The 25082-nt window shown below is 42.9% G+C and overlaps 4 protein-coding genes across 4 annotated transcripts; 2 read left to right on the plus strand and 2 right to left on the minus strand.

The window, feature by feature from the left end:
- The first annotated feature begins 399 nt into the window (after window positions 1-399).
- On the plus strand, window positions 400-951 carry LOC115682988 (E3 ubiquitin-protein ligase ATL6-like). The gene has a single exon (XM_030607365.2). The coding sequence runs from the start codon at window positions 400-402 to the stop codon at window positions 949-951; it is 552 nt and encodes a 183-aa protein (XP_030463225.2).
- A 1576-nt stretch (window positions 952-2527) lies between these two features.
- Window positions 2528-4148, plus strand: LOC115682961 (putative clathrin assembly protein At4g40080). Its single transcript, XM_030607329.2, has 3 exons — window positions 2528-3072; window positions 3195-3475; window positions 3584-4148. The coding sequence occupies exons 1-3, from the start codon at window positions 2703-2705 to the stop codon at window positions 4031-4033; spliced, it is 1101 nt and encodes a 366-aa protein (XP_030463189.2). The 5' UTR covers window positions 2528-2702; the 3' UTR covers window positions 4034-4148.
- Window positions 4149-6237: 2089 nt separating this feature from the next.
- On the minus strand, window positions 6238-11669 carry LOC115683036 (protein DETOXIFICATION 27-like). Its single transcript, XM_030607419.2, has 8 exons — window positions 11307-11669; window positions 10642-11183; window positions 10208-10294; window positions 9799-9855; window positions 7998-8236; window positions 7723-7841; window positions 6723-6812; window positions 6238-6472 (listed from the first exon to the last, which is right to left on the minus strand). Exons 1-8 carry the CDS (start codon window positions 11610-11612, stop codon window positions 6425-6427), a joined length of 1488 nt encoding a protein of 495 aa, XP_030463279.2. The 5' UTR covers window positions 11613-11669; the 3' UTR covers window positions 6238-6424.
- A 4666-nt stretch (window positions 11670-16335) lies between these two features.
- LOC115683037 (protein DETOXIFICATION 27) lies at window positions 16336-20691 on the minus strand. The gene is made up of 8 exons (XM_030607420.2): window positions 20290-20691; window positions 19625-20166; window positions 19269-19355; window positions 18961-19017; window positions 17374-17612; window positions 17104-17222; window positions 16844-16933; window positions 16336-16601 (listed from the first exon to the last, which is right to left on the minus strand). The coding sequence occupies exons 1-8, from the start codon at window positions 20593-20595 to the stop codon at window positions 16554-16556; spliced, it is 1488 nt and encodes a 495-aa protein (XP_030463280.1). The 5' UTR covers window positions 20596-20691; the 3' UTR covers window positions 16336-16553.
- Between the last annotated feature and the right edge of the window lie 4391 nt (window positions 20692-25082).

Consider the following 25082-nt stretch of genomic DNA (forward strand, 5'->3'; position numbering starts at 1 on the left):
CGCTCACAACTGGTCCCGGCACCTTTCGGTTCATGTATCAGAACTAGGCCGTGGGTCTCCCTTTCGTGCTTAAAAGGGGGTTGTTGTTGCCATTTGCGGACTTTGGCCATTCTATGAAGAACGAGACGTGGAAATTCCTAGTTGTACTTCCTCGTTGTTATCTGCTTATAAAGACACCTTGTTTCTTCAACTTAATCCGATGCATTTCGTTTTCTGATATCTTCTAGAAGAGAACATGTTTGGTCGCACGTCTCACCAATAAGAGATTTGATCCTGATAACGAAGACGTGGCCGCCATTTTCATTGTAACTCGCCTGCCGCATTCCCATTCTGCCATTTGCACCGGACTTGAAAAAGAGACAGATGGGAATCCGCAGATGCGTTTGCGGCTACATATCGATGGCAATCAATGCCAGCATCATCGCTCTCCTATCTCTGGTGTTCTTGTCGGTGCACGGTTGCGTTGCCGCACAGCACGACACCGGGCCGTCCCCCAACCCCACGGTGAGTAGCCACAGCTTCAGCCCCGCCGCGGCACTCGTCGTCGTCTTTTTGGTGCTCCTCTTTTTCGCCGTTGGCTTCTCCTCCATCTACATCCACCGGTGCTCCGACTCGCCACTGCCCCTGCCCATTGCGTCCGTATCCACTCCAGCTCCCCGCTTCTTCTCGGTCTACATCGGGGCAGCCCTTTTCGTCCACTCTCGGCGTCCCGGCCTCGACCCACAAGTGATGGACGTGCTCCCAACGTTTGCCTACGGAGAAGCGAACGGAAGGGAGGATTGGATCGGAGGAGTGGAGGAATGTGCGGTTTGTTTGAGCGAGTTCGAGGAGTCGGACACGCTCCGCCTGTTGCCGCAGTGCGGTCACGCTTTCCACATCCCGTGCATCGACAAGTGGTTGGTGAAACACTTCGCTTGCCCCGTTTGCCGGAGCACCGTCGCGGTTGAGTGACACGTGCGAAATAATCTGACAAGCTTCAGTTTCATGGATCTCGCGCCTCTTCAAAACACTCATGAGTTTCAGAAAACCTAGCTATTCATGTATTTTGCGTCGAACAAGATCCGAACAACCACCACCACCACCACGTCCACCTTCATTGACCTCAAAAATGCCCCAAATCCTCAAACACTAAACCCTAATTTCACTAGCCACTGCCAACCACCAACACCTCGACAATGGCCAGATCTTCCCTCGCGGTGGTGCCTCACCAGCCCGACCCCTTGTCCCTCCCCCTCGTCGTCACCCTCGACTGCATCGAAGATTGCTCCCTCAAAAGCAATCCTCCCTCGACGGCGTCGCCTCCGTCAAGCACGTTCCCCTCAACCGCCCCTCCTCTTCTGACCGCACCATCGACTCCGCCTCCGCCTCCGCCATACTCCACTCCCTCGCCTTCCTCCCTCGCTGCCAAGCTGGGGCTCCGCCTCGTCCACATGGACACATCTTGAGCTGAGGATATCACGCCGAAGAGAAGCACAAGGCGACAAGGAGGAGAGGAGCTCTAGAGGCGGAGAGAGATGAGCAAGAAGGCGGAGAAGAGGAGGAAGGATGCAACGAGCTTTGTCTCGAAAAGTGCGGAAAATAGTTTCCTTGTTTTCCTTGATCTATTCATTTTCCTTGGGCCAAACAGTAAAAAAATTCGGAAACTGCGTAATAAACGAAGTCTTAAGGTCAAATTATGTCATCAGAGCGAGATACCAATTGACGTGTATACAAAATCGTATTTAATTACAGTGATTGTAATAGCAAATACAGAAAAGAAATTATTGCTAGATATAATATCGCCCACTTAGTCGTTTAGATAATCATGGTTGGTTCGTATGGATGCATCTTGGAAAGGTCAAGGTCAATAGAGACAGGGACATCACAGCAAGTAGCCGCATCTTCTCCGTGATTGGCTAAATGTTAATTTGATTAGAAAGAAAACTGTCAAGTTGCCCCATTAATTGAACGAGGAAATTTCAATTTGCTAATAGAGCCAAAATTCTGCTAATCAAATTGATGAAAACTGCTTTTACCGATGTGAAATACACACGGCACCTTGTCGTGAAATTATACTCTCTCGATGTGATTTCCTTACCGAGAGAGCATATTTCGAAGAAATTTTACACCATCTAATCGATAGACTGTTAAATTTCAATCCGTTCAAAAGCATAGAACACGTGTAGATAGGTTCAAATCGCTTATAATCTTGACCTCGTTCATCCTTTAACATATTTTGTTACGCATTGTTCAGACGTCTTTCTCCTCTCTTCTTCACTTTAGTTATTTAGGACTCGAACAGGGTTTGGGACCAGTTCCGAACCTGCGAGAACATCATTTAAAAAAAAAAAAATAGGGCACGGATATATGATATGGTCACTTGCCATTATTAAGGGGCAAATTGACTTTCTCTATATTGGCTAATTTAATGATTTTATTTTTCTTCCTTTTTTTTTTTGTTCTCAATTTGGCTTTTGTTGGAAAGGAAAGAAAAGGTCAAAAAGGACAAGACCACGTGCTCTCCCATTAAAGCCCACTTCTCTTGGGTTCTCCATTTTTCTAGGCAAAAGTGGCCACCCCACTTCTTCGTAGAGTGACGAAACGTTGCTTGTCCCCTTCAACCAAAGCAAAGCACGCCCTCATCTCCAACTCCCATAACCACAACATCAGATTCCCTCCGCCGCCGTCGCCGCCGCCGCCGCCGCCATCTTGTTCTTCGGTTGATGGGTCGACGGGCGACGAAGCTCAAGGACCTCTTGGGCATGGTGAAGGACAAGGCCTCCCAGGGCAAAGCGGCCCTCCTCCACCCCTCCGGGCCGGGCGGCGGCTCCCCGCTCTCCTTCCACCTCCCACTCCTCCGCGCCACCACCCACGACCCCCTCGCCCCTCCCAAGCCCAAGCACCTCGACCTCCTCCTCTCCGCCGGCCACTCCTCCCGCGCCACCGCCTCCCTCCTCGTGCTCGCCCTCATGGACCGCCTCCAGTCCACCCGGGACGCCTCCGTCGCTGCCAAGTGCCTCATCGCCGTCCACCAAATCGTCCACCGCGGCTCCTTCATCCTCCAGGACCAGCTCTCCGTGTACCCCGCTACAGGTACGAAGGCCGTGTCTTCGCTTGTCGAATTCCAAATCACGAAAAAGAGTTTGTCAGCATGTATCTATTTGGACAAACGTGTCAAATCGCGTCAGAAAATTGACTGCCCTCGGCTGCTGCAGGAGGGAGAAACTATCTGAACCTGTCCATGTTCAGGGACGAGACGACGCCGCTGACGTGGGAGCTATCTTCATGGGTCCGGTGGTACGCCCGTTACCTCGAGAACCTCCTCTCGACGTCGAGGGTCTTGGGTTATTTCCTCTGCTCCGTCTCGAGCGCGCTGGAGAAGGAGAGAGCAGAGGAGAACGTCTCGACTTTCCCCAACTCCGACTTGCTCAAGGAGCTCGACTCTCTCGTCGGTCTCATCGAGGAGACGTGCAAGATCCCCGATTCTCTGTGCCGAGTAAGCACTGTCTCCAACTTCATCTCATGAAACTATAATCTGATTCTTGATTCATCACATCCCCCCGTGCAACGGATCTGGAAAGTGTTCTTTTCTTCTTCTCTACAGGACAACGAGTTGATACGGGCGGTGACGGGTTTCGTTTCGGAGGACTATCTGTCTGCGATGGAGGCGATCTTGATCCGGGTCCGCGAGTTCGGACACAGGCTGAGTTGCCTGAGCTTCGGCGACTCGGTCGAGCTGGTGTGCGCCCTGAGGAGGCTCGGGCGGTTCGAGGAGAAGGTGTCGGCGCTGTTCAGCCACAAGATGGTGGCGTTCGAGGGTTTCTGGATCTCGGTGGCCGAGATGAGAGCGAGGCTGGAGTCGTCGAGGAGGGAGGTAGGGCCCGTGTCGCCGGCGTCGGAGAAGAAGAGGGTCGGAGCGAGCGAGTCGGCCCGGTTCGGAGGGCGCGTTCCGATGAGTTCGAGCCACGACTCGCTCAAGTTCTCGTCGGGGAGATTAGTAGGTTTGACCAGGTATCATTTGCCCTTCCAAGAGTCGGTCGAGTTGTTTGCTTGATGGCATCAAGGTTTTCCTTTCTTTTCTTTTTCCTTGACTTGGTTAATGAAGCTTAGTCCACATACATATGCGTGCATATACGTCGTATAATTTGTACGAAGGGAAATTGATTTAATTTGGACCGGTGTATATATATAATGGATTGTGTACTCTATACCATGTACTATTCATGCTTTGGCTTTACCACCTAACGAAAGGACACTATCAATTAAAGTTGGTATTTGAGAAAATAAATTAAATGTACATCGATGATGTTGAATATAATGCATGGAAAAATCGAATCAATACGGCATTAAGATACTCCACCACCATCATGGTTGTTCTGCCGAATCTAAGATATCTCCTTTTTGGAAGTCGAAAGAGCCTTGTCGTTGCATTTTGTTTTTTGTGATATATTTCGATTTAAATGCTTATCATACTAAAACGCGATAGCTTGACCCTGTACTGGTCAATGGGTTCGGTTTTGAGAGCAAGTACGAGAATGAGTTTTACCTAAACCTTCAGACCTAAATTGACCCAAGTTAAGATCTGTACCAACAAGGTTTTCCGATAGGTAGGTGGCCGCAATTATTTTTCGGCAAATCGTACTAGTTTCTGCAATCTCTCTATGGGTCAGAACATGGTCACATGAGGGTCGCAATCGTCGGGTTGTCACCGGATTAAATTGTCCATAGATTGAGAGGACGTGCATCCAGAATTCCCTTAGTCAGTGAGACCTGGCATGTTCTTTATCTATTAAATGTCGTGGTCCCGCCAACATTAATTTACATGCAAAAGTAGATAAGCGTGTTAACCTTTGATTAATTAGTGTCCCCAATGCAAAAAATAAGTGGAAAATTTGGATTAATGCGGTTTTTTTTCTCTGTACGGGCTAAGTCCCGGTGATCCGACTGTGCCGAGGCCGATTAGGTCCCAAACACCATGGTCACGAATCTTCGGGTGCAGCAGTTAAGATCACTGAAAATGGAAATTACTCGTGTGAAGGGACAATTATCCAAAAAGTTCTAAACTTATTGCGCTTTTACCAATTCAGTCATAAACTTTTTAATTTTGACAATTGAGTCCTAAACATTTTCAAGTTTTGCCAATTAACTCTTTAAATTAGACGGAAACCGCTGATGTGAACGTCATCCGTCCTATGTAAAACGGCCGGCGCTGATGTGGATAATTTTTAATAATATTTTAATTTTTTTATTAATTTTTTTTTATTTCTTTTCTTTTCTTTTTCTTTTTTGGTTCAAAGGGCCGGCAGGGCTACCAGCTACTGGCCGAGGGCTAGCGACCCCCACTGGCTCCTAAGTGATCGCTATGAAGCCCTCGTTGGCCGGGGGCCAGGGCTGTGATGCCCTCACTGTGGCCCACGAGGGGTCGCGGCCCCTCGCCAGATCTGGTGACGGCGTCTGCCCTCACTATGGCCGGTAGGGTCACTGGCCCTTGACTAGTAGCCGGCGGCCCGCCGACCCTTTGAACCAAAAAATAAAACAAAAGAAAAGAAAGAAAAGAAAAGGAAAAATAAAAAATCAATCAATAATAAAAAAAATTCGAAAAAAATATTAAAAATTTATTAAAACTTATCTACATTAGCAATTTTCGACAAAAATTGGCTAGATGGACTCAATTATAAAAGTGTGAAAAGGTTAAGGACTCAGTTGGCAAAATTAAAAGTTTTATAACTAAATTGGCAAAAGTGCAATGGGTTTATGAATTTTTCCCCTCATATGGGCACACTTTGCCAATTCGTTAAAAATCAGATGAATGACTCGAACTTTGAATTGTTTGCACTTGGGGTTGCCATAGAACAAGCTTGAATTATGCACCTAATTCACACGCAAAGCTGTTACTTAACCACTAAATCAACCCGATGGAATTGAAAATTCAATCGAAACCAGTAAAGGAGATGTCGTGGTAGCATATGCAACTTGGCACCATAATGACCTTTTGTAGAGGGGTTGGCATGATGTGCCGCAATATAATAAGAATAATACTAATGATGTTTTGCCGACCAGATTATGACAACTCTCTCTCATCTACCATGTAGCTCAATTACGAAGTGAATCTCAAGTGAGCTAGAATTAAGCACATTGTAGAACAAGTACCCTTTCACATGGACATATGCAAATTTTCAATGAAAATATTACTAGGGCCATCACATTCACATACACTATAGAAAACTAATCAAATGACATATTGATTGCCATTGTGGAAAAGGATGACACTTCTCTTTCAATCGATCCCGGATTAGAACATCCAATTTTGTTGGGTCACATATTGTAAATCTCTCTGCGTCGTTTAGCAATAATTACGTAAATTAGCAATTCTAATCCAGCTTGATTACAATAAGTTGAGACCTGAAAAATGTTCAAGATTAAGCGGAACAACCCTTGCTTCTGATCATTTTGGGTCCGCCCACTTGTTCACGTGTATGCGAGCCTTTTGGGCCTGCAAAAACAGAAAAAAATATCTTAGCCCAAGCAAATAAATAATGAGAAATTTAAAATCCCCCAATTAACCTGAATTTGATTAGCAAAATTGATCTACTGAATAACGTGACAAATTGTTTGTTGAATATGACCCACTCGCTAAAACCCTCCAATTACAGTTGGCCGCATTGTTTAGCAAACGAATTTTACATATCAATCTTAATAAATTGCTTAAAAAGAGTATCGTGATTTAATGAAGTCTTTGATACCTCTTTGTCCCAGTCGCATCGCCATACGATTATCGCCAAAATCAAGGTCTGAACGGCAGTCCCTCCAAAAATCATGCCGGCCCATATTCCCTGTTCTACACATAATTGTTTTGCCTTAGCTAATGACTAAGCACTCTAATTGAAATGTGACAATTATCTAGATTTTTGTCACACCAATATGAACAAATTTCAAGCATCTTCCATTGAAGGCAAAAAAGCAAAAGAAAAATGAACAAATGTGGGCCTAATCCCTCAAGAAACCCCAAACTTTAGGTTCAGTCACAATTTTGCCCCGAACTTTCTTTTGTCTAAAAAAGGAAACCCAAACTCTAGGTTCAGTCCCAATTTTTCCCCAAACTTTTTCTTGTCTAAAATATCCCCCAACAATATGTCTAGTCCCAAATCTGTCCCGGACTTTTTTTTTTGTCTAAAAAAAGTTGCTAACTTTAACTCTAGTCCCAAATCTGCTTTGAACTTTTTTTTTATCTAAAAAAGTCACCAACTTTCAATCGAGTCTCGAATTTGCTTTCGTTAACTCTCAGTCCAAAAATCGTCATTAATTGTTTGATGTAATATTTTCACGTCGTTAGCAAATCCATATTAGCAATGTGACGTGGAAATTATCTCCGAAATGAAACCGTTCTTTGATGAGGAAACTATGGAAATTAAGAACGACTAATGAAAATTTTTTGGACAAAAGGCTAATAGGGGCAAATTTAGGACTAGAGTTAAAGTTCAGGGTAGATTTGGGATTGAACCTAAAGTTATGGATTTTTTTTAGACCAAAAAAGTTTGAAGTAGATTTTTTTTTGTCAGTTTTCAAAGTAGATTTGAATTGGACTTAAAGTTAGGAGTCTTTTTTAAACAAAAAAAAATTCAAAACAGAATTGGGACTGAACCTAAGGATGAAGATTTTTTGTAATGCCAGTTTAAACAAATTTCAAGCATCTTCCATTTAAGGCAAAAAAGCACAAGAAAAATGAACAAATGTGGCACATACCATAACACCTTGGTGAAATCCCCATCCCATCAAGAAGCCGAGCGGAACCCCGACCAGGTAATAGCAACCTAAGTTTATGTACGCCACGTAGGATTGCCACCCCGATCCGATGGCCACTCCTTCAAAATCCCAAATGCATGCCAAGCAATCGCATCAAACATTAGCATACGCTTTGTCTAGAAATATTGTGGAACGGCTGTCGACTTATCTAAAAGAACAAACCTATTATATCAAAGTATGATTTAGTACTTAATTGGTCAAACGTCATTACATACCCGAGAGAACAGGTTGAACACTGTTGAGCAAGATGGTGAAAGCTAGGAGTACTGAGAGTCTGTTCACCTCTTCGAGCACGGGCTTGCTTGTGGTGAAGATCAATGCCAGCTTGTCATCAGAGAACATTATCAAGGGCCAGAAGACGAGGCCAATCACGACCGACGTCATCACCGACACCTCCGTTGCAAACTTGGCTGCCTTGCCATTCCCAGCGCCGAGCTCATTCGCAACCCTCACCCTGAACTTCCACAGATATTATCTATTTAAGCATTTTCCACAATTCTGTGATCTACGGTCATTTTATGCCCATGAACTCTACAAATTCGGGAGAGATAAATTAAAGAACCTTGATCCATAGATAAATTGCGGTACAAGAGTTTTGGCCGAACAAGCTTTTGTGAAAACCCACTCCATGGTTTATAGCAAACCCTGGCCATTAATCATTGTAGGTAGTATGACCTATTTTTCATCAAACCTTGCTTAGCAAATCAATTCTACTTAAAAATCTTGTATCCATAAACATGTTCACACGAGTTTTGGGAGTGTGGAGTTATCGCATAATATGCTGACATCTCGCAAGCAGATTGTAGGGCTCACGCCTTCCCATCCAAGATGTTATCGTTCGTGACCGATAAATGACGAAGGGAATCGAATATGTGCACCACACAGTGATCACAAGATGCCCTCTTCTCTGCTCACAACCACAATCTTCCTATGTCATGGACAGTCAGTCTTTGTACATTCAGTCACCGAAGCGACGAAGACACTTACACCATGACGTATATAGCAACGCACTCTTGTCTATTCTCGTCATACGGACATTCTCCCTTGTTACATCGAATCAGCCACATTTTAGATGTTTCTGACTCGAAAATCTTTTGCAGTGATTGTTCGTATTTCGCGAAATCTTTCATATAGAATGAATTTGCTGTTGCAAATCTATCCATATCATCGTTTACGTTGGTGTTGTGTGCTGAGTCCCCCTGGTCAAAAGGATGGCAAATTACAAATGGCTCCACCGAAAGGTAATTTGAAAAGTAGGGTTCTTTGTTTTCCTCTCCATCCAATGATACTACGAGACAAAAATGAGCAAACAGCGATCAATACTTTTGTTATTGCCTACCACATTGGCGAAAAAGGAGCAACCTCCTTTTGAATAAGTCGAACAAGACATTAGATGTAACACCGGCTCATCATCATCATCATCTCCAGATGAAAGTTTTTGCTAAACTAATTTGGATAGTCTCTCTTGAAATTTTAATAATATTGTCATGGTAATATTAGCTATAATACAAGTCTATACAATATTCTTCAATTTAAGTTTATTAATTTTGGTACTTAACCTCTTGAGAACTTTATTTACACATCAGATACTTGATTTTTCTCTGTCTTCATCTCTCACGGGTTTCTTGGCCACTAAAATGTGAAAAGAACAGGCAAACATTTCAATTTTTCCATCAAGCAAATCATGGGGAGAGATGTTCTAAGTCATCCTCCCCCAATCACATGGTCGTGTCGAATCCTCAGACATGAAGCCCTTATTGCGAAAGATGTAGGGTCAATTCTAACCCCAACACGACGCATGTAACTCAAACGTGGTGTCAAATCTAATAAAACGATTGGAGAAATTAGCGAGGAGAGAAACGATTAAAAAAGATAATGAAATGGATGCGAAATAATTTGTGAGTTTTTTTTTTTTAGTGAAAAGTGTGAGAAGAGGGCGACCGGCATTGATAATAGTGATGTGTCATATTTTAGAGTTAATATTTAAGTGGAAGTGAAAGAGAAGATAGATGTTACCCGGTAGCAGCGAAGAAAGCCAGAGGAATCATCAGCTCCCAACTATTCATCGTCATGCTGACCAAGCGAAGTCAAACAAAGTGAGTCCCACAACACTGACCGAAAGAGACGTGTGGAAATGTTGAATACGTTGTTCAAGAATGGATAAACATCAGACTATGTTTGATGAAAGGCACAAGCATTCGTCTGTTCGCAATAAATCAAACCATCATCCGAAAATGACAGGCACCAGCATATGTTTGTTCGCAATAAACCAAACTATCATTCGAAAGTGACAGGCACGAGCATATGTTTGTTCGTATGCAGATGAATCATGAGCAAAAGACGAGCGCAATGAATCAAATTCCGTGTAGAATTTTGTGTGGGGTGCCTGACTAAAAGTTGCGTATGATAGGATTAGGATGGATACCATATGGACAGAGCATCCACCGCAATCTTGGCATCCTCCATATTCCCAGTCATCAGTATCAGGAATTTATAGTACCAACTCTCCAGGCTGCATATGAACAATGTCATGGGCAATGATAGATCATCACGACTTACTATTTGTGAGATTTAGTAGGATCACTGTCAATTGTTCTAAAAGCTCAAGCTGTTCGATGAAAACTTGATTTAATATTTAAATACTCTAGCATTATTTAGCACGTTAAAACTGGGGTGAAAACTTATAAACTCGCAATGAATTTATGAAGAGTAATCTCAATTTGACTTGATACGATTGATCGAGCATAACCAAGACTTAGTAACAAGATCGAGACCATCTGAAAACAACCCAAAGTAACACGTGAGTGACTGATACCGATAGGTTTGTGTAAAGAGATCGAGAGATCGAGAGAGAGGTACGAGAGCATGAGTCCAGAGGCAGCAGAGAGCCTGACAAACTCCCAGAGGCCAGAGAAGGCCTCGATGGAGAAGCCGGTCCAAGTGAGAGGACACCCGCCGCACACGATGTAGCCAAACATCCCCAGCACCAGCACCCACCACGAGATATTGAGGGTCATGGCGATCCCGACCACGCCGAGCTGGAGCCCGTACACTAACAGCCAGCTCATCAGCACATGAACCACGAGAGCCCCCAAGGACACCCAGGCAATGGCTGCGGTCTTGAGCTGGCTCTGGAGGAACCGATGCAGCGGGAACTGGAAGGCGAAGCTGAAGTGGAGCGGGATCACGACCAGGGTCACAACGCCGGACAGCTCGGCGATGTCGTGGGGCTGTCCAAGGAGCTTCAGGAACGGGGAGGCGAACAAGTAGAGCGGCAAGAGAAGGATGCAGCACAGGAAGAGGACGATCCACGACCTTTGCATGTAGACGCCGAGCATATAGTACTTCTTGGCCCCGAACGCTTGCCCGCACAACGTCTCCAAGGCGCTCGCCATCCCGAGCTATTCACCACATTCAAGAAGGAGCATTTGGGATCGTCGACTCGACTTCAATAAAGAAAAGCATCTACAGAGGGAAATCACGTCTGACATGACACGAAGAGTGAGAATAATTAAAGTACGTACAAGTAGGCCGAAATCGAGGCCGATAATGAGGTTGTTGGTGAGGGCAATGGCGGCGAGGTCGAGGTCGCCGAGGTGGCCAGCGAAGGCCTGGGTGATGACCAGCATGGTGTAGGAGACGACGCGGCTGAAGATGGAGGGGCCAAGGATGTGCCACAGCTTCTTCGATTCGACCCACACCCTCTGGGCTAGGCTCTGATCTCCTCCCTCTTCTTCTTCTCCCGTAACCTCATCTCGGTCTTGCCGATCGGTCGAGTTCTGCAGAAGAGGGACCTTTTCTGCATTCTCTGGAGAGTTCAGGGTTGGCATTTTGCTTGGCGACTATCTGCGTCCCTGTGTTATTTTCTCCGGCTGGTCACTTCATATATAGAGAAAAGTTAGTCGATTAGTGTATTGTCCTGATGTAAAAAGAACAAGGATCGAATTCCTTTGGGTTGCTACAATGAAAAATCGTACGCTCATGATAAATTTATCAAAAATTAATTTTTCAATTACAAAAAACCTCAAATTGGTATACATTTGACATATTTATCCAAAATTAATTTTTTGACCACAAAAACTCCAAATTGGTACACTTTTGACAAATTTATTTTCCGTTACTTTTCATTAAATCAGTTTAATATCACAAAAATCTTAAACCAATACACTTGTGACAAACGAAGGGTAAAACCCCAAACCGGTACACTCATCAACTGTCACGTGTCATACGACTAAGCAAATTGATGATAAAATTTAACGGAAACTAATTAAGGGTAAATTTATCACAGATGTACAGGTTTGGAGTTTTTAGTAGTAAAAAAAATAGTTTGGGATAAAGTTGTCACATACGTACTAGTTTGCGATTTTTCGTGGTATTAACCCAATTCCTTTTCGCAATAAATGAAATTGGACATTCTAGATTCATTTCACATTTTCTTTTTATTTTCTTCTTCGCCTGCGTTATATAACCACCTCTTCCCGATCAATCGCCGCCAGCCTCGTTCTTGAACGACATATAAGAAATTAATATTCAAAAGATACTACAAATGTAAATATTCCTATTTGTTGACCAAGAATCACACTTCATGTCAAGTGCAACAGAACAAATACAGAAATATCAACAATTTGCTTGTGTAGGTGGAGATCCGATATTTTCTAAATCCTCATATAAGAAATTACACAAGAAATTCTTTCAACAAAGATTTGAATTGGGAAGGATTGGTTGACAAAATATGAATCGGAGACTAAATCTTAATATACCTCAGAACAATACATTTTTGTTAATGCAAGATATATTGTCAGCTGCAGATTATTTGATTGTAATGAAATTCGGAATGGGCACACTTGACGATATGAATGGTTTGAAAAATAAACGTATTGGTTTTGTAGCGGATCTCTTACAAGATAAATTTGGATTGGCTCTGGTTGTTTGGAAAATGCGATTAGAGGAACTATATGTGGAGCAATTAGGCATAAATTAATACCGACTTCTCAGAATTTGGTAACTTCAACTCCATTAACAACCACTTAAGTATGTCAATTATGATTGATTGATTTCAGTGCATGACCCCTTGTATGAGTTTATGTGATGATATTTTATCTTTGCATTCATGTCCGATCAACGATTTTACAGTGTAAGTAAGAAGTGATGACAAGAAAATAACTGATTCATTAAAACATCGATTTTTGAAATTGATTTGACAACCTGCAGATGGTATATTTAATTGAGAAGAAGATGTGCTGAAATACTCAATAAAAATTTGTCACCTCATTTTATTTTACATTGTTGATCAAATGTGAGGCACACTTAACCGTCTATCCTAAATTCGTTCTTCATATTATTTTCCGTGCACAACTTGAGGAATGAGTTACTAGCTAATCAATAAATTGTTCTTTATGTCTCCGAATTTCATATTGTTCTTTTTTCTTGTGTTATGACACTTTGTGTAAAATTTGCAATTACATCAATGTGATTACAATTGACCGAGACTGATGATTGGTCTCTTAAATAGGAGAGTTAGTATGATTGCACCTTCCTAAACTTGTTTGGTTTTTTAGAATAAGAAAAATGTGTAAATTCTTTTTTGCTAAGTGGAAGTTGTTGACATATAAATTTTTGCGACCGATTTAGTTATATATTGCATAATGAATTAGGCCCCAAAACAAAAATATTGTTGATTTTGACTTGCACAATAATAAGCCCACATAAATCGATTTTAATTGGACTAGAATTAATGGGCCTTTGAATTAATTAAATTACCTGGATTAAACCCGCATTGGGATTAAAGAATTCGGCCAAGCCCATTGAAGGCTCATCTGTCTCCGCTTTGTCACCTACAATCAATATATAAGCAATATATGTATAATTTTAACATACCGGTGGTTTAATTTGCCTTCTCTATATGCCCGTGGCTATAGTGTACTCTGGTTGTGATGGTTGTTCGGTATTACCAAGTTTAGGAATCGCAACCTCATCTACAGTATCAAGTCCTATTACCTTCAAGGTCTTCGTAGTCTCCACTTGAAACTCCACCTCACTACTAACACCATGATTTGTCTGCTCCATTGACGTGGACGCCGGCCATCCTACATGACACAGCCGGCGTAGACGTGAACAATTTTTAATAATATTTTAATATTTTTTTCAAAATTTTTTATGTTTTCTTTTCTTTCTTTTTCCTTTTTTTTTTTTGGTTCAAAGGGCCCGCGACACTCGCCAGTCCCTAGGTGAGGGCCACAAAGCCCTCACCAGCCAAGAGCGAGGGTCATGGCCCTCGCAAGATCTAGCAAGGCTAGGGTGTGGCGGCCCTCGCCCAGGCCCTCGCCGTGGCACGTGAAGGGTCACGGCCCCTTGCCTCGCTAAATCTAGCAAGGGCCATGACCCTCACCCCTGGCTGACGTGGGCTTCGTGGCCCTTAGCCAGTAGCCGTCAGCCCTTTGAACCAAAAAATTTAAAAAAAAAAAAGAAGAGAAAGAAAAGAAAAGAAATAGGAAAAATCAAAAAAATATTAAAAATTGTGCACGCTAATGCCAGCTGCAGTCGTGCCACATAGGATAGTCGGCACTGGCTGGACTGCCACATTAGTGATTTCCAATTAAAATTGACTAGATACACTTAATTGGCAAAACGTGAAAATGTTTAGGACTCAATTGGCAAAATTAAAATATTTAGAATTGAATTGGTAAAAGTGTAATAGATTTATGACTTTGTTCACTCATATGTACACACTTTGCAAATTCAGTGGTAATACACTTTGAAAAGTCGCTTATTTTAAATAGACTTTTTTATGTTTACGAAGACTTAATAAATATCTTAAGGGCACTCTTTAACATTTGCCTTTTTAAAACTTATTATGACGCTCACTTTTTCTATGACCAAAAAGCTCGTCTTAGGTAACCACATATACCTCATTGTATCTTGGATTAGGTAAGACGCGAGTAACAATTAGGGGTGAGCATCGGTCCAGGGTTGACCGTGGACCGATCCTGGACCAGCCCAACCCTGCCGGTCCTGGTCCGATTCCCAGGGGGACTGGGTCGGTCCTTGGTCCTGGGATCCCTGGACCAGCACTATGCGAGTTGGTCATCGGTCCAGATAGTTTAGAGTCGGTCCAACCCTGACCAACCCGGACTATATATATTATATATAATATATCTGAAATATATTATATATTTAATATATTATTTATAATTTTTTTTATATAGAGAACCCAATTGAAATTGTGAAATGCTGTGAAAAACTGACCAAAAAAGAAAAGGTGGGAAACAGCTCTCAGCCTCTCACGTGTCCAAAACGGTGTTACACTGTTACTCACGGCGTCATCCTCGACAACTTCTCTCTTTAGTCTTTCCTGTACAGTCTCAGAGTCTCTCTTTAGTCTTTTTTCACGCCTCTCACGTGTCCAAAACCCTCGGTCCTCCTCTGGTAGTGGTACTGACAACATCTTCTGATCTTCTCTTTTAGTCTTCCTTGTAAAGTCTCTTTAGTCTTCAGAGTTCAGACTCTCCATTTTGCCAAAATCGAAGAAAAAAACTTCACACTCACCCCGTTCGGCGCTCGCCTCTGGCCTTTCGATGCTCGCGCCGCTCGACGCTCGCCGCTCGTCGCTCGAGCAGGTGAGTCTTGATTCAAAGGGTGAGTCTGGAGTTTATGGGTTGAAGTGCTCGCCGCTCGTTGCTCGAGCGGGTGAGTCTTGACTCAAAGGGTGAGTCTGGAGTTTATGGGTTGAAGCTGGTTATTTTTGAGTTGATTGTTGGGGTCATCGAGAAGTCTAGCTTCAAATAGTGATCTTAAAGTTCTTACAAGTTGAAAAGGAAATGGTATTTATGTAATGGTATTTATAGTTTGGTTGCACAGCGCCGCATTGTCGATGATATGTAATTTGAAATAGTAGGTTTTCCTTTTCAAGGAGTACAAAAAATAAAACAAAAAAATTACCGGTTGGTCCCGGGTTGACCCTGGAACCGGACCGAACCCATTGGGTCGGTCCGGTCCTTGGTCCCAGGCTCAATAGGGTCGGTCCTCGGTCCCAAAAATTGAGGACCAACACTATGCGGGTTGGTCCTAGGGTTAGGGGGTGGACCGGCCCAACCCGGACCATGCTCACCTCTAGTAACAATCAGATGAATGACTCGAACTTCGAATTGTTTGCACTCGGTGGTGCAATAGAACAAGCTTGAATTATGTACCAAATTCACACGCAAAGCTGTTACTTAACCACTAAATCAACCCGATGTAAGTGAAAATTCAATCGAAACCAGTAAAGGAGATGTCGTGGTGGCATATGCAACTTGGCACAATAATGACATTTTGTAGAGGGATTGGCACGATGTGCCGCAATATAATAAGAATAATACTAATGATGTTAAATATAGTAATTTCCAAAATTGCCACCAGATTATGACAACTCTCTCTCATCTTCCATGTAGCGCAATTACGGAGTGAATTTCAAGGGAGCTAGAATTAAGCATATTGTAAAACATGTACCCATTCACATGGATATATGCAATTTTTAATGAAATATTACTAGTGTCATCACACTCACATACACTATAGAAAACTATTCAAATGATATATTGATGTGGCAAAGGATGACCCTTCTCTTTCAATCGATCCTGGGTTAGAGCATCCATTTTTTGGGTCACATATTGTAAATCTCTTGGCGTCGTTTAGTAATAATTAGGTAAATCGGCAATTCTAATCAAACTTGATTACAATAAGTTGGGAGCTGAAAAGTGTTTAAAATAAAGTGGTACAACCCTTGCTTCTGATCATTTTGTGTCCGCCCACTTATTCACGTGTATGCGAGCCTTTTGGGCCTGCAAGAAAAAATTGTAGCCCAAAAATATAGAAAATGAGAAATTTAAAATCTTCCAATTAACCTGAATTTGGTTAGCAAGGTTGATGTACTAAGTAATGTGACAAACTATTCGTTGAATATGACCGACTCGCTAAAACCTTTCAATTACAGTCTATCGCGTCATTTAGCAAAGGAATTTTAGATGTCAATCTTATGAATTGCTAAAAAAGAATATCATTGATTCGGTGAAGTCTTCGTTACCTCATTGTCCCAGTCGCATCGCCATACGATTACTGCCAGAATCAAGGTCTGAACTGCAGTCCCTCCAAAGATCATTCCAGCCCATATTCCCTGTTCCACACATAATTGTTTTGCCTTAGCTAATGATTGAACCCTCTATTGAAATGTCTCAATTATATCTATCTATCATAGATTTCTGTCATACCAATCTGAACAAATTTCAAGCATCTTCCACTGATGGCAAAAAAAGCACAAGAAAAATGAACTAGTGTGGCACATACCATGACACCTTGGTGAAATCCCCATCCCATCAACAAGCCGAGCGGAACCCCGACCAGGTAATAGCAACCTAAGTTTATGTACGCCACGTAGGATTGCCACCCCGATCCGACGGCCACTCCTTCAAAATCCCAAAGGCATGCCAAGCAATCGCATCAAACAATTAGCATACGCTTCATCCAGAAAGTTGGTGGAACCGCTATCGACTTATCTAAAAGATCAAACCAATAATATCAAAGTATAATTCGGTACTTGAAGACGTCATTACATACCCGAGAGAATAGGTTGAACACTGTTGAGCAAGATGGTGAAAGCCAGGAGTACCGAGAGCTTGTTCACCGCTTCAAGGACGGGCTTGCTCGTGGTGAAGATCAACGCCAGCTTGTCGTGAGAGAACATTATCAGGAGCCAGAAGACGAGGCCAATTGCGACCGATGTCACCACCGACACCGCCGTCGCAAACTTGGCTGCTTTGCCATTCCCGGCACCGAGCTCATTCGCAACCCTCACCCTGAACTTCCATAGATGTTATCTATATAAGCATTTTCCACAATTATGTAATTTACAGTCTTTTTATGTTCACGAACTCTAGAATTTAGGGAGAGATAAAACAACTTGACCTACAGATGAATTGCGGTACAAGAGTTTTGGCCGAACAAGCTTTTATGAAAACTCTCTCCGTGTTCTATAGCAAACCCTAGCCATTAATCATTATATGTAGTATGACGTATTTTTCGTCAAATCTTGCTTAGCAAATCGATTCTACTTAACACTCTTGTACACATAAACATGTTCACACAAGTCTTGGGAGCGTGGAGTTATCGCATAATATGTTGACATTTGGCAAGCCGATCGAAGGGCTCACGCCTTCCCATGCAAGAAGATGTTATCGCTCGTGAACGATAAATGACAAAGGACATCGAATATTTGCACCACACAGTGACCACAAGATGTCCTCCGCTCTGCCCACAACCACATTCTTTCTGTATCGAGGACAGTTCAGTCTCTTTACATTCAGTGACCGAAGCGACGAGGACACTTGAACCAATGGCGTATTCAGCAACAGACTCTTGTCCTTTTTCTCGTCATACGAAGCTTTTCTTATGTTAAATCGAATCAACCGCGCGCTTTAGATGCTCCTGACTCGAAAGTTTATGCAGTGAATGTTTGTATTCGCGAAATCTTTCGTATAGAAAAGAGTTCACTGTTGCAAAGCTATGCATGTCATCGTTTACATTGGTGTTTGTGTGCTCAGTCCCTGGTCGAAAAGGATGGCAAACTACAAATGACTCCATCGGGAGGTAATTTGAAAACTGGGGTTCTTTGTTTTCGTCTCCATCCTATCGATACTGCGAGACAACAATTGAGGAAACAGCCAAGGCAATTTCGAGTAGGGTCACAGATGAATAATTTTGTTATCGGCTGCCCTACTGGCGAAAAAGCAGCAACCTTCTTTTGAATAGGAGAAGACCAAGCACAGGTAACAACTAACAGACAGCCATTCCATTTTTTCCATTATGCAATTCATGGAGAGAGAGAGACTCTAAGTCATCCTCCACCATCAAATGGTTGTGCCGAATCCTCAGACATGTGGCCTCTATTGCAAAAGCTGTGGGGTCATTTCTAACCCTGACACGACGCATGAAACTCAAATATGTGGTGTCGAATCTAATAAAACGATTGGAGGAAATAGCATGGAGAGAAATGATTAAAAAAAGATAAATGAAGCAGATGCGACGAATAATTTTGTGAGTTTTTTCTTCGTTTTTTGTAGTGAAAAGGGTGAGAAGAGGGCGATGCGATAGTGATGCATCGTAATTTAAAGTTAGTATTTAAGTGATAGAGAAGATAGAAGTTACCCGGTAGCAGCGAAGAAAGCCAAAGGAATCATCAGCTCCCAAGCATTTATTGTCATGCTGACCAAGCGAAGACAAACAAAGTGAGCCCACAACACTGACCAAAAGAGACAGTGGAAATGTTGAATACGTTGTTCAGAATGGAAAAACAATTAAATCGAACCATCACCCGAAAATGACAGGCACAGGCATATGTTTGTCCGTATGCAGATGAATTATAAGCAAAAGACGAGCGCAATAAATCAAACTCTGTGTAGAATTTTGTGGGGTGACTGACTACAAGTTGCATATGATAGGATTAGGATGGATACCATATGGACAAAGCATCCACGGCGATCTTGGCATTCTCCAAATTTCCGGTCATCAGTATCAGTATTTTGTAGTACCAATTCTCCAAGCTGCATATGAAAAGTGTCACGGGCAATGATATTGGTCAGATTTAGTTTGCCTACCGATCCTCGTGGCTTGCTGTATAGCGCGTTGAAACTAGGGCGAAAACCCCGTAAACTCGCGATGAATTTATGAAGAGTAATCTCAATCTAACTCGATATGAATCAAGCACAACCAAGACTTAGTAACAAGATCGAGACCATTTGATAACAACCCAAAGTAACGTAAGAGTGACTGATGCCAATAAGTTTGTGCCGAGAGAGAGAGGGAGAGGTACCAGAGCATGAGTCCAGAGGCAGCAGAGAGCCTGACAAACTCCCAGAGGCCAGAGAAGGCCTCGATGGAGAAGCCGGTCCAAGTGAGAGGACACCCGCCGCACACGGAGTAACTGAACATCCCGAGCACCAGCAGCCACCACGAGAAGTTGAGGGTCATGGCGGTCCCGACCAAGCCGAGCTGGAGCCGGTACACTAACAGCCAGCTCATCAGCACATGAACCACGAGAGCCCCCAAGGACACCCAGGCAATGGCCGCGGTCTTGAGCTGGCTCTGGAGGAACCGTTGCAGCGGCATCTGGATGGCGAAGCTGAAGTGGAGCGGGATCATGACCAGGGTCACAATGCCCGACAGCTCGGAGATGTCGTGGGGCTGGCCGAGGAGCTTCAGGAACGGGGAGGCGAACAAGTAGAGCGGCAAGAGAAGGATGCAGCACAGGAGGAGGACGATCCACGACCTCTGCAAGTAGACGCCAAGCATGTAGTACTTCTTGGCCCCGAACGCTTGCCCGCACAACGTCTCCAAGGCGCTCGCCATCCCGAGCTACTCACCAAATTCAAAAGGAGCATTTGGGATCATCGACTCAACTTCCGTAAAGAAAAGCATCTATAGGGGGAACCACGTCCGACATGACATGAAGAGCATAAGAATAATTTTAGTACGTACAAGGAGGCCGAAGTCGAGGCCGATAACGAGGTTGGTCGTGAGAGCCATGGCGGCGAGCTCGAGGTCACCAAGGTGGCCCGCGAAGGCCTGGGTGATGACCACCATGGAGTAGGAGGCGACGCGACTGAAGATGGAGGGGCCAACGATGTGCCACAGCTTCTTCGATTCGACCCACACCCTCTGGGCTAGGCTCTGATCTCCTCCCTCTTCTTCTCCTCCCTTAACGTCATCTCGTTCTTGCCGATCGGTCGAGTTCTGCAGAAGAGGGACCTTTTCTGCGTTCTCTGGAGAGTTCAGGGTTGGCATTTTGCTTGGCGACTATCCTGCGTCCCCGTGTTACTTTCTCCGGATGGTCAGCAAATTGTGGACGACTCCGAGGAGATGCTCATCTTGATTTGTAACACGGTCGCTTCATCGTATATATAGGAAAGTTGGTCACTTAGCATGTTGTCCTGATGCGTAAAGAATAAGGATCAAAATCTTTTTTTGCTATAAAATGAAATAGGCAAAAGCCAGCAAAAATCCTAAACTATACCCACCGTGACATATTTATTATAACTTTTTTGCTGTGATTTGAAAAATCTAAAACCTGTACCTGTGTGACACATTTACCCTCCATCAAAATTCTGTCAACAAGAACCGTTGAAAATTCGCCCTCATAGACGCCGAAAAGCTAACAATGTTGACATGGCATAAAAACGATCTTATTTCGGCTGAAAAATCATCAAATAGAATATTGACGGAGGGTAAATGTATCATATAGGTGTTCGTTTGAGGTTGTTTTATGTCGCAAGAAAAAGTTAAGGATAAATGTATCACAGTGGATATAGTTTTGAGTTTCCGATGTCACAAAAATAAATGCGGGTAAATGTTTCACAATAGCCATAATTTGAGTTTTTCGTGGCGTTTGTCCAGATTTATTTCATATCTTTTTTTGTTTTCTTTGCCTGCCTTATGTAGCCGCCTCTTCCCGATCAGTCGCCGCCAGCCTCCTTCTTGAAGAAGCAACATATTTGAAGGACACATAAGAAATTAATATTAAGAAGACACTACAAAGGTACATATCGCTATCTGATGACCAATAATCACTTACTTATGGTCAGGTGCAATAGAACAAAGTCATAAATTTAAAGTATGTTACTTAAATGATTGATTGATTTCGGAGTCCGATCCCACGTATGAGCTTACGTGATGATATTTTATCATTGCATCCATGTCCGATCAGCGATTTTACGATGCAAGTAGGAAGCGGCGATGAGAAAATAATTGATTCGTTAAAAATTGATGCTTGAAAGTGATTTGACGAACCCTAGTTGGTATATTTGAATGAGAAGAAGACGTACTAGAATGCTCAATAAAGTTTATCACGTCATTTTATTTGCAGTAGAATACTTAACCATCTATCCTAAATATGTTCTTGATATTATCTTCCCTACACAACTCGAGGAATTAATCAATAAATTGTTCTTTATATCTCCGAATTTCACTTTGTTCCTTTTTTTGTGTGTTATGATACTTCGTATAAAATTTGCAATCACATCTTTGTGATTACGATTGGCCGACACTGATGATCGGTATCCTAAACAGGAGAGTTAGTATGATTGCACCATTCTAAACTTGCTTTGGTTTTTTAGAGTAAGAAGAACGTGCAGATTCTTTCTTGTTAAGTGGGGGCGGGTAAGACTTTTTGAACAATTATTGCCTTGATGATTAATTTGGATGAACCTAATATTTTCTCTCTGATCTCTTCCCCCATCTTCAAGCGTTCACTTCCCATCGCTCTTCAGGGCAGCGACCACTGTCGAGATCAGCAGCGGTCACCGCCCCGAAGGAGCCCATAAACGTGGAATCGACCGCCAATACCGTCTTTACCGCCTCTCCTCAATTAGCCAGGTTTTCATCTTAAATTTCATTTTTTTGTTAAGAAAAACTCCAATCTAATGCTATCCAATATACCAAAGAAGTTGGGATTGGACATATTTCTATATCAAACTTTACATCTATTGTTTCCCGGGCAAAGTATTTGGTATAGAATTTCTTATCCCATCCTATCTTATCCGGTCAAGTAATCCAGATTTCAAAACATAACCTATTAGCTTTGACGGATACTTTAGAAAAGGATAAGCGAGACATTTTTCATGCCGGATAATAGGTTTGATCATGGGTTTGGCAGGGTACAAGCCTGCCCAAGCTGAATCTGAGCCAAAAGGGCCCAAAAAGAATTTTGGACAGGCTTGAGTAAGGGCATTTAGTGAGAAGATCCAATCCCAAGATTTGTATATAAAAGTTTCAGGGAAAAATGCCAAAAAAGTCCTAAACCTTTTGTATTGATGCCAATTTAGTCCTAAACCTTTTGCATTGGTGCAAATTCAGTCCTAAACCATTTGTCTTTGTGCCAATTCAGTCCTTTTGGTCAATTTTGACCGGATTTTGCTGACGTGGACGCCGACCGACCGGCGGCTGGTCATCGGCGCTGACGTGGATAACTTTAATAATATTTTTAATATTTTAATATTTTTTTGAATTTTTTTCTTTTTTTTTTTTCTTTTTTTTTTTCTCTCCCCTCCCTCCAGCCGGTCGCCGGACCGACGACCGGTCGATGGCCAGAGGCTAGAGCCCAGAGGCTAGAGGCCGGCGCCGACCTCTGGCCTCTGGCCACCGGCCGATCACCAGCTTGGCGACCGGCTGGAGGGAGGGGAGAGAAAAGAAAAAAATTCAAAAAAATTCAAAAAAATTATTAAAATATTATTGAAGTTGTCCACATCGGCGCCGGTGGCCGGCCGGTCGGCGTCCACGTCAGCAAAATCCCGCCAAAATTGATCGGAAGGATTGAATTGACATAAAGACAAAAGGTTTAGGACTGAATTGGCACCAATGCAAAAGGTTTAGGACTCAATTGGCACCAAAAAAAGGTTTAGGACTGAATTGGCACCAAAAAAAGGTTTAGGACTAAATTGGCACCAATGCAAAAGGTTTAGGACTTTTTTGGCACTTTTCCCAAAAGTTTTATGAGGGGCGGGCTTCAGTAAAAATTTAGAGTCAGCTTCGGCGCATGGACTCGCCCAACAAATTAATGAATCGATGCTTAGAAGGTGCATAACATTGAGCCCCTTGATAGGTACTCGTTCCCTACTCCTAATCGCATACAAATATTTATAAGGGCATTTAGTGAGAAGGTCCAATCCCAAGATTTGTATATAAAAGTTTTATGAGGGGCGAGCTTTAGTAAAAATTTAGAGTCGGCTTCGACGCATGGACTTGCACAAAAAATTAATGAATCGATGCTTAGAAGGTGCATAACATCGAGCCCCTTGATAGGTACTCGTTCCCTACTCCTAATAACTTGTCCGCAATTTGTCACATGTTTGGATTACGTAAAGCCTTGTGGTTACATTCCGAGATTTAGCTTAAGATTAAAGTGTTGATCACAGAGGGTCTAAAGAGACTCAAACGAACCTAAGGTTATTACTAAACTTTTAAAAGCTTAAATTGTTAAATAAAACCGTAGCTAAGTACTTAAATCTTCTAACACGAATATGAAGTTAGCAAAGTTTTAACACATCATGTCGAAAATTGGAATATCTCTTCTAGAGATGCATCTAATGCAGTTCACTTTGCCACGACATCAAGACCAGTTGTAATAATACTAAAAAAATGAAATTGAGTCTTGGGTAATTAACGATCAAACTCATTTTGCCAAGCAGTCGTGAATAAGGCTTTTGTTTTTCAATGCTATCTCGAAGGAAGAAACAAGTGATTGGGTCCTTAATTTAGCTTTTATAAATGCGTGTATGCGATTCTTCATTAACCTAAGTCCAGCAGGGATGCTCGTGGACAGAACAATATATACATGAGAAAAAACGTTGCATAATCTATGGATCATATAGATCAAGTCCATCTGCAAGGTTGATTGCATGGACCCCACAATGAGATTCACGTAGTTGTTGATACTTTTTTTATTTGTTGCCCAATTGATTGCACAAAATTAAGAATTAAATTTTTGATTCCTAAAACAAAAATATTTTCATTGCATGACATGTAGACTTTAGGTGTATTTTTCATTATCAGAATATATTTCTTTTTTTTAAAAAGTAATTAAAAAAATCAGATCGGGTCTGGTGGTTCGACTCGACCCCCTTTTCCTTCTTCCCTTCCGCACAGGATTGGGCTTGGCCTGGCCCAGCCTCTCCTCCTCCTTCCTCACGCATGCTGACCCCATCTTCCTCTCTCCCTCGCACAACCAAATACCTGACACTCCTCTCTCTCTCTCCCTCGCGCAGCCGGTAGCACGGCCAGCCTTTCTTTCCCCTCGCCAGCGCTCAGCCTAGCCCCTCTCTCTCTCTCTCCTCTTCCCCTCCCCCTTGCCGTGGACACCGAGAGGCAGAGGAGCAAAGCACCCCTCTCTGCACTGGCCTAAAACGCCCACAAAAGTCAAAGACGCAGAGTAAGCCGATGCAGGTCATTGAATGAAGACATGTGGAAAAGAAGCAAGTGGCCTTCATCCATAAAAGGATCAGTGTAGAACGAGAGGCGAGCGGCCACAAGGAGAAACAAAGAAACAAAGCAGAGAGAAAGAAAAGAGAAAAATAGAGAGATTAAGTGAGAAAGTTTGGGACTTTCGTTTGTAGGTAGAAGGATGAAGCCACAGGAGCCTTCCCCATCAAGTTAGAGCCGGCGGCAATCCGCCAAGCTGTCCGGTTAGTCCTTTGGGTCTCCGCTGTGCTCTGTTTTCCCTTGTTTTTGTGCACGGTTTGGCTAGGACTCGTGCCGACCGTCTCGCGTGAATCCCGACC

Source organism: Syzygium oleosum, unplaced genomic scaffold (assembly GCF_021117445.2).
Source record: "Syzygium oleosum isolate NSW1041296 unplaced genomic scaffold, Sole_v2.1 Sole_v2.06, whole genome shotgun sequence".
NCBI classification, from domain to species: Eukaryota; Viridiplantae; Streptophyta; class Magnoliopsida; order Myrtales; family Myrtaceae; genus Syzygium; species Syzygium oleosum.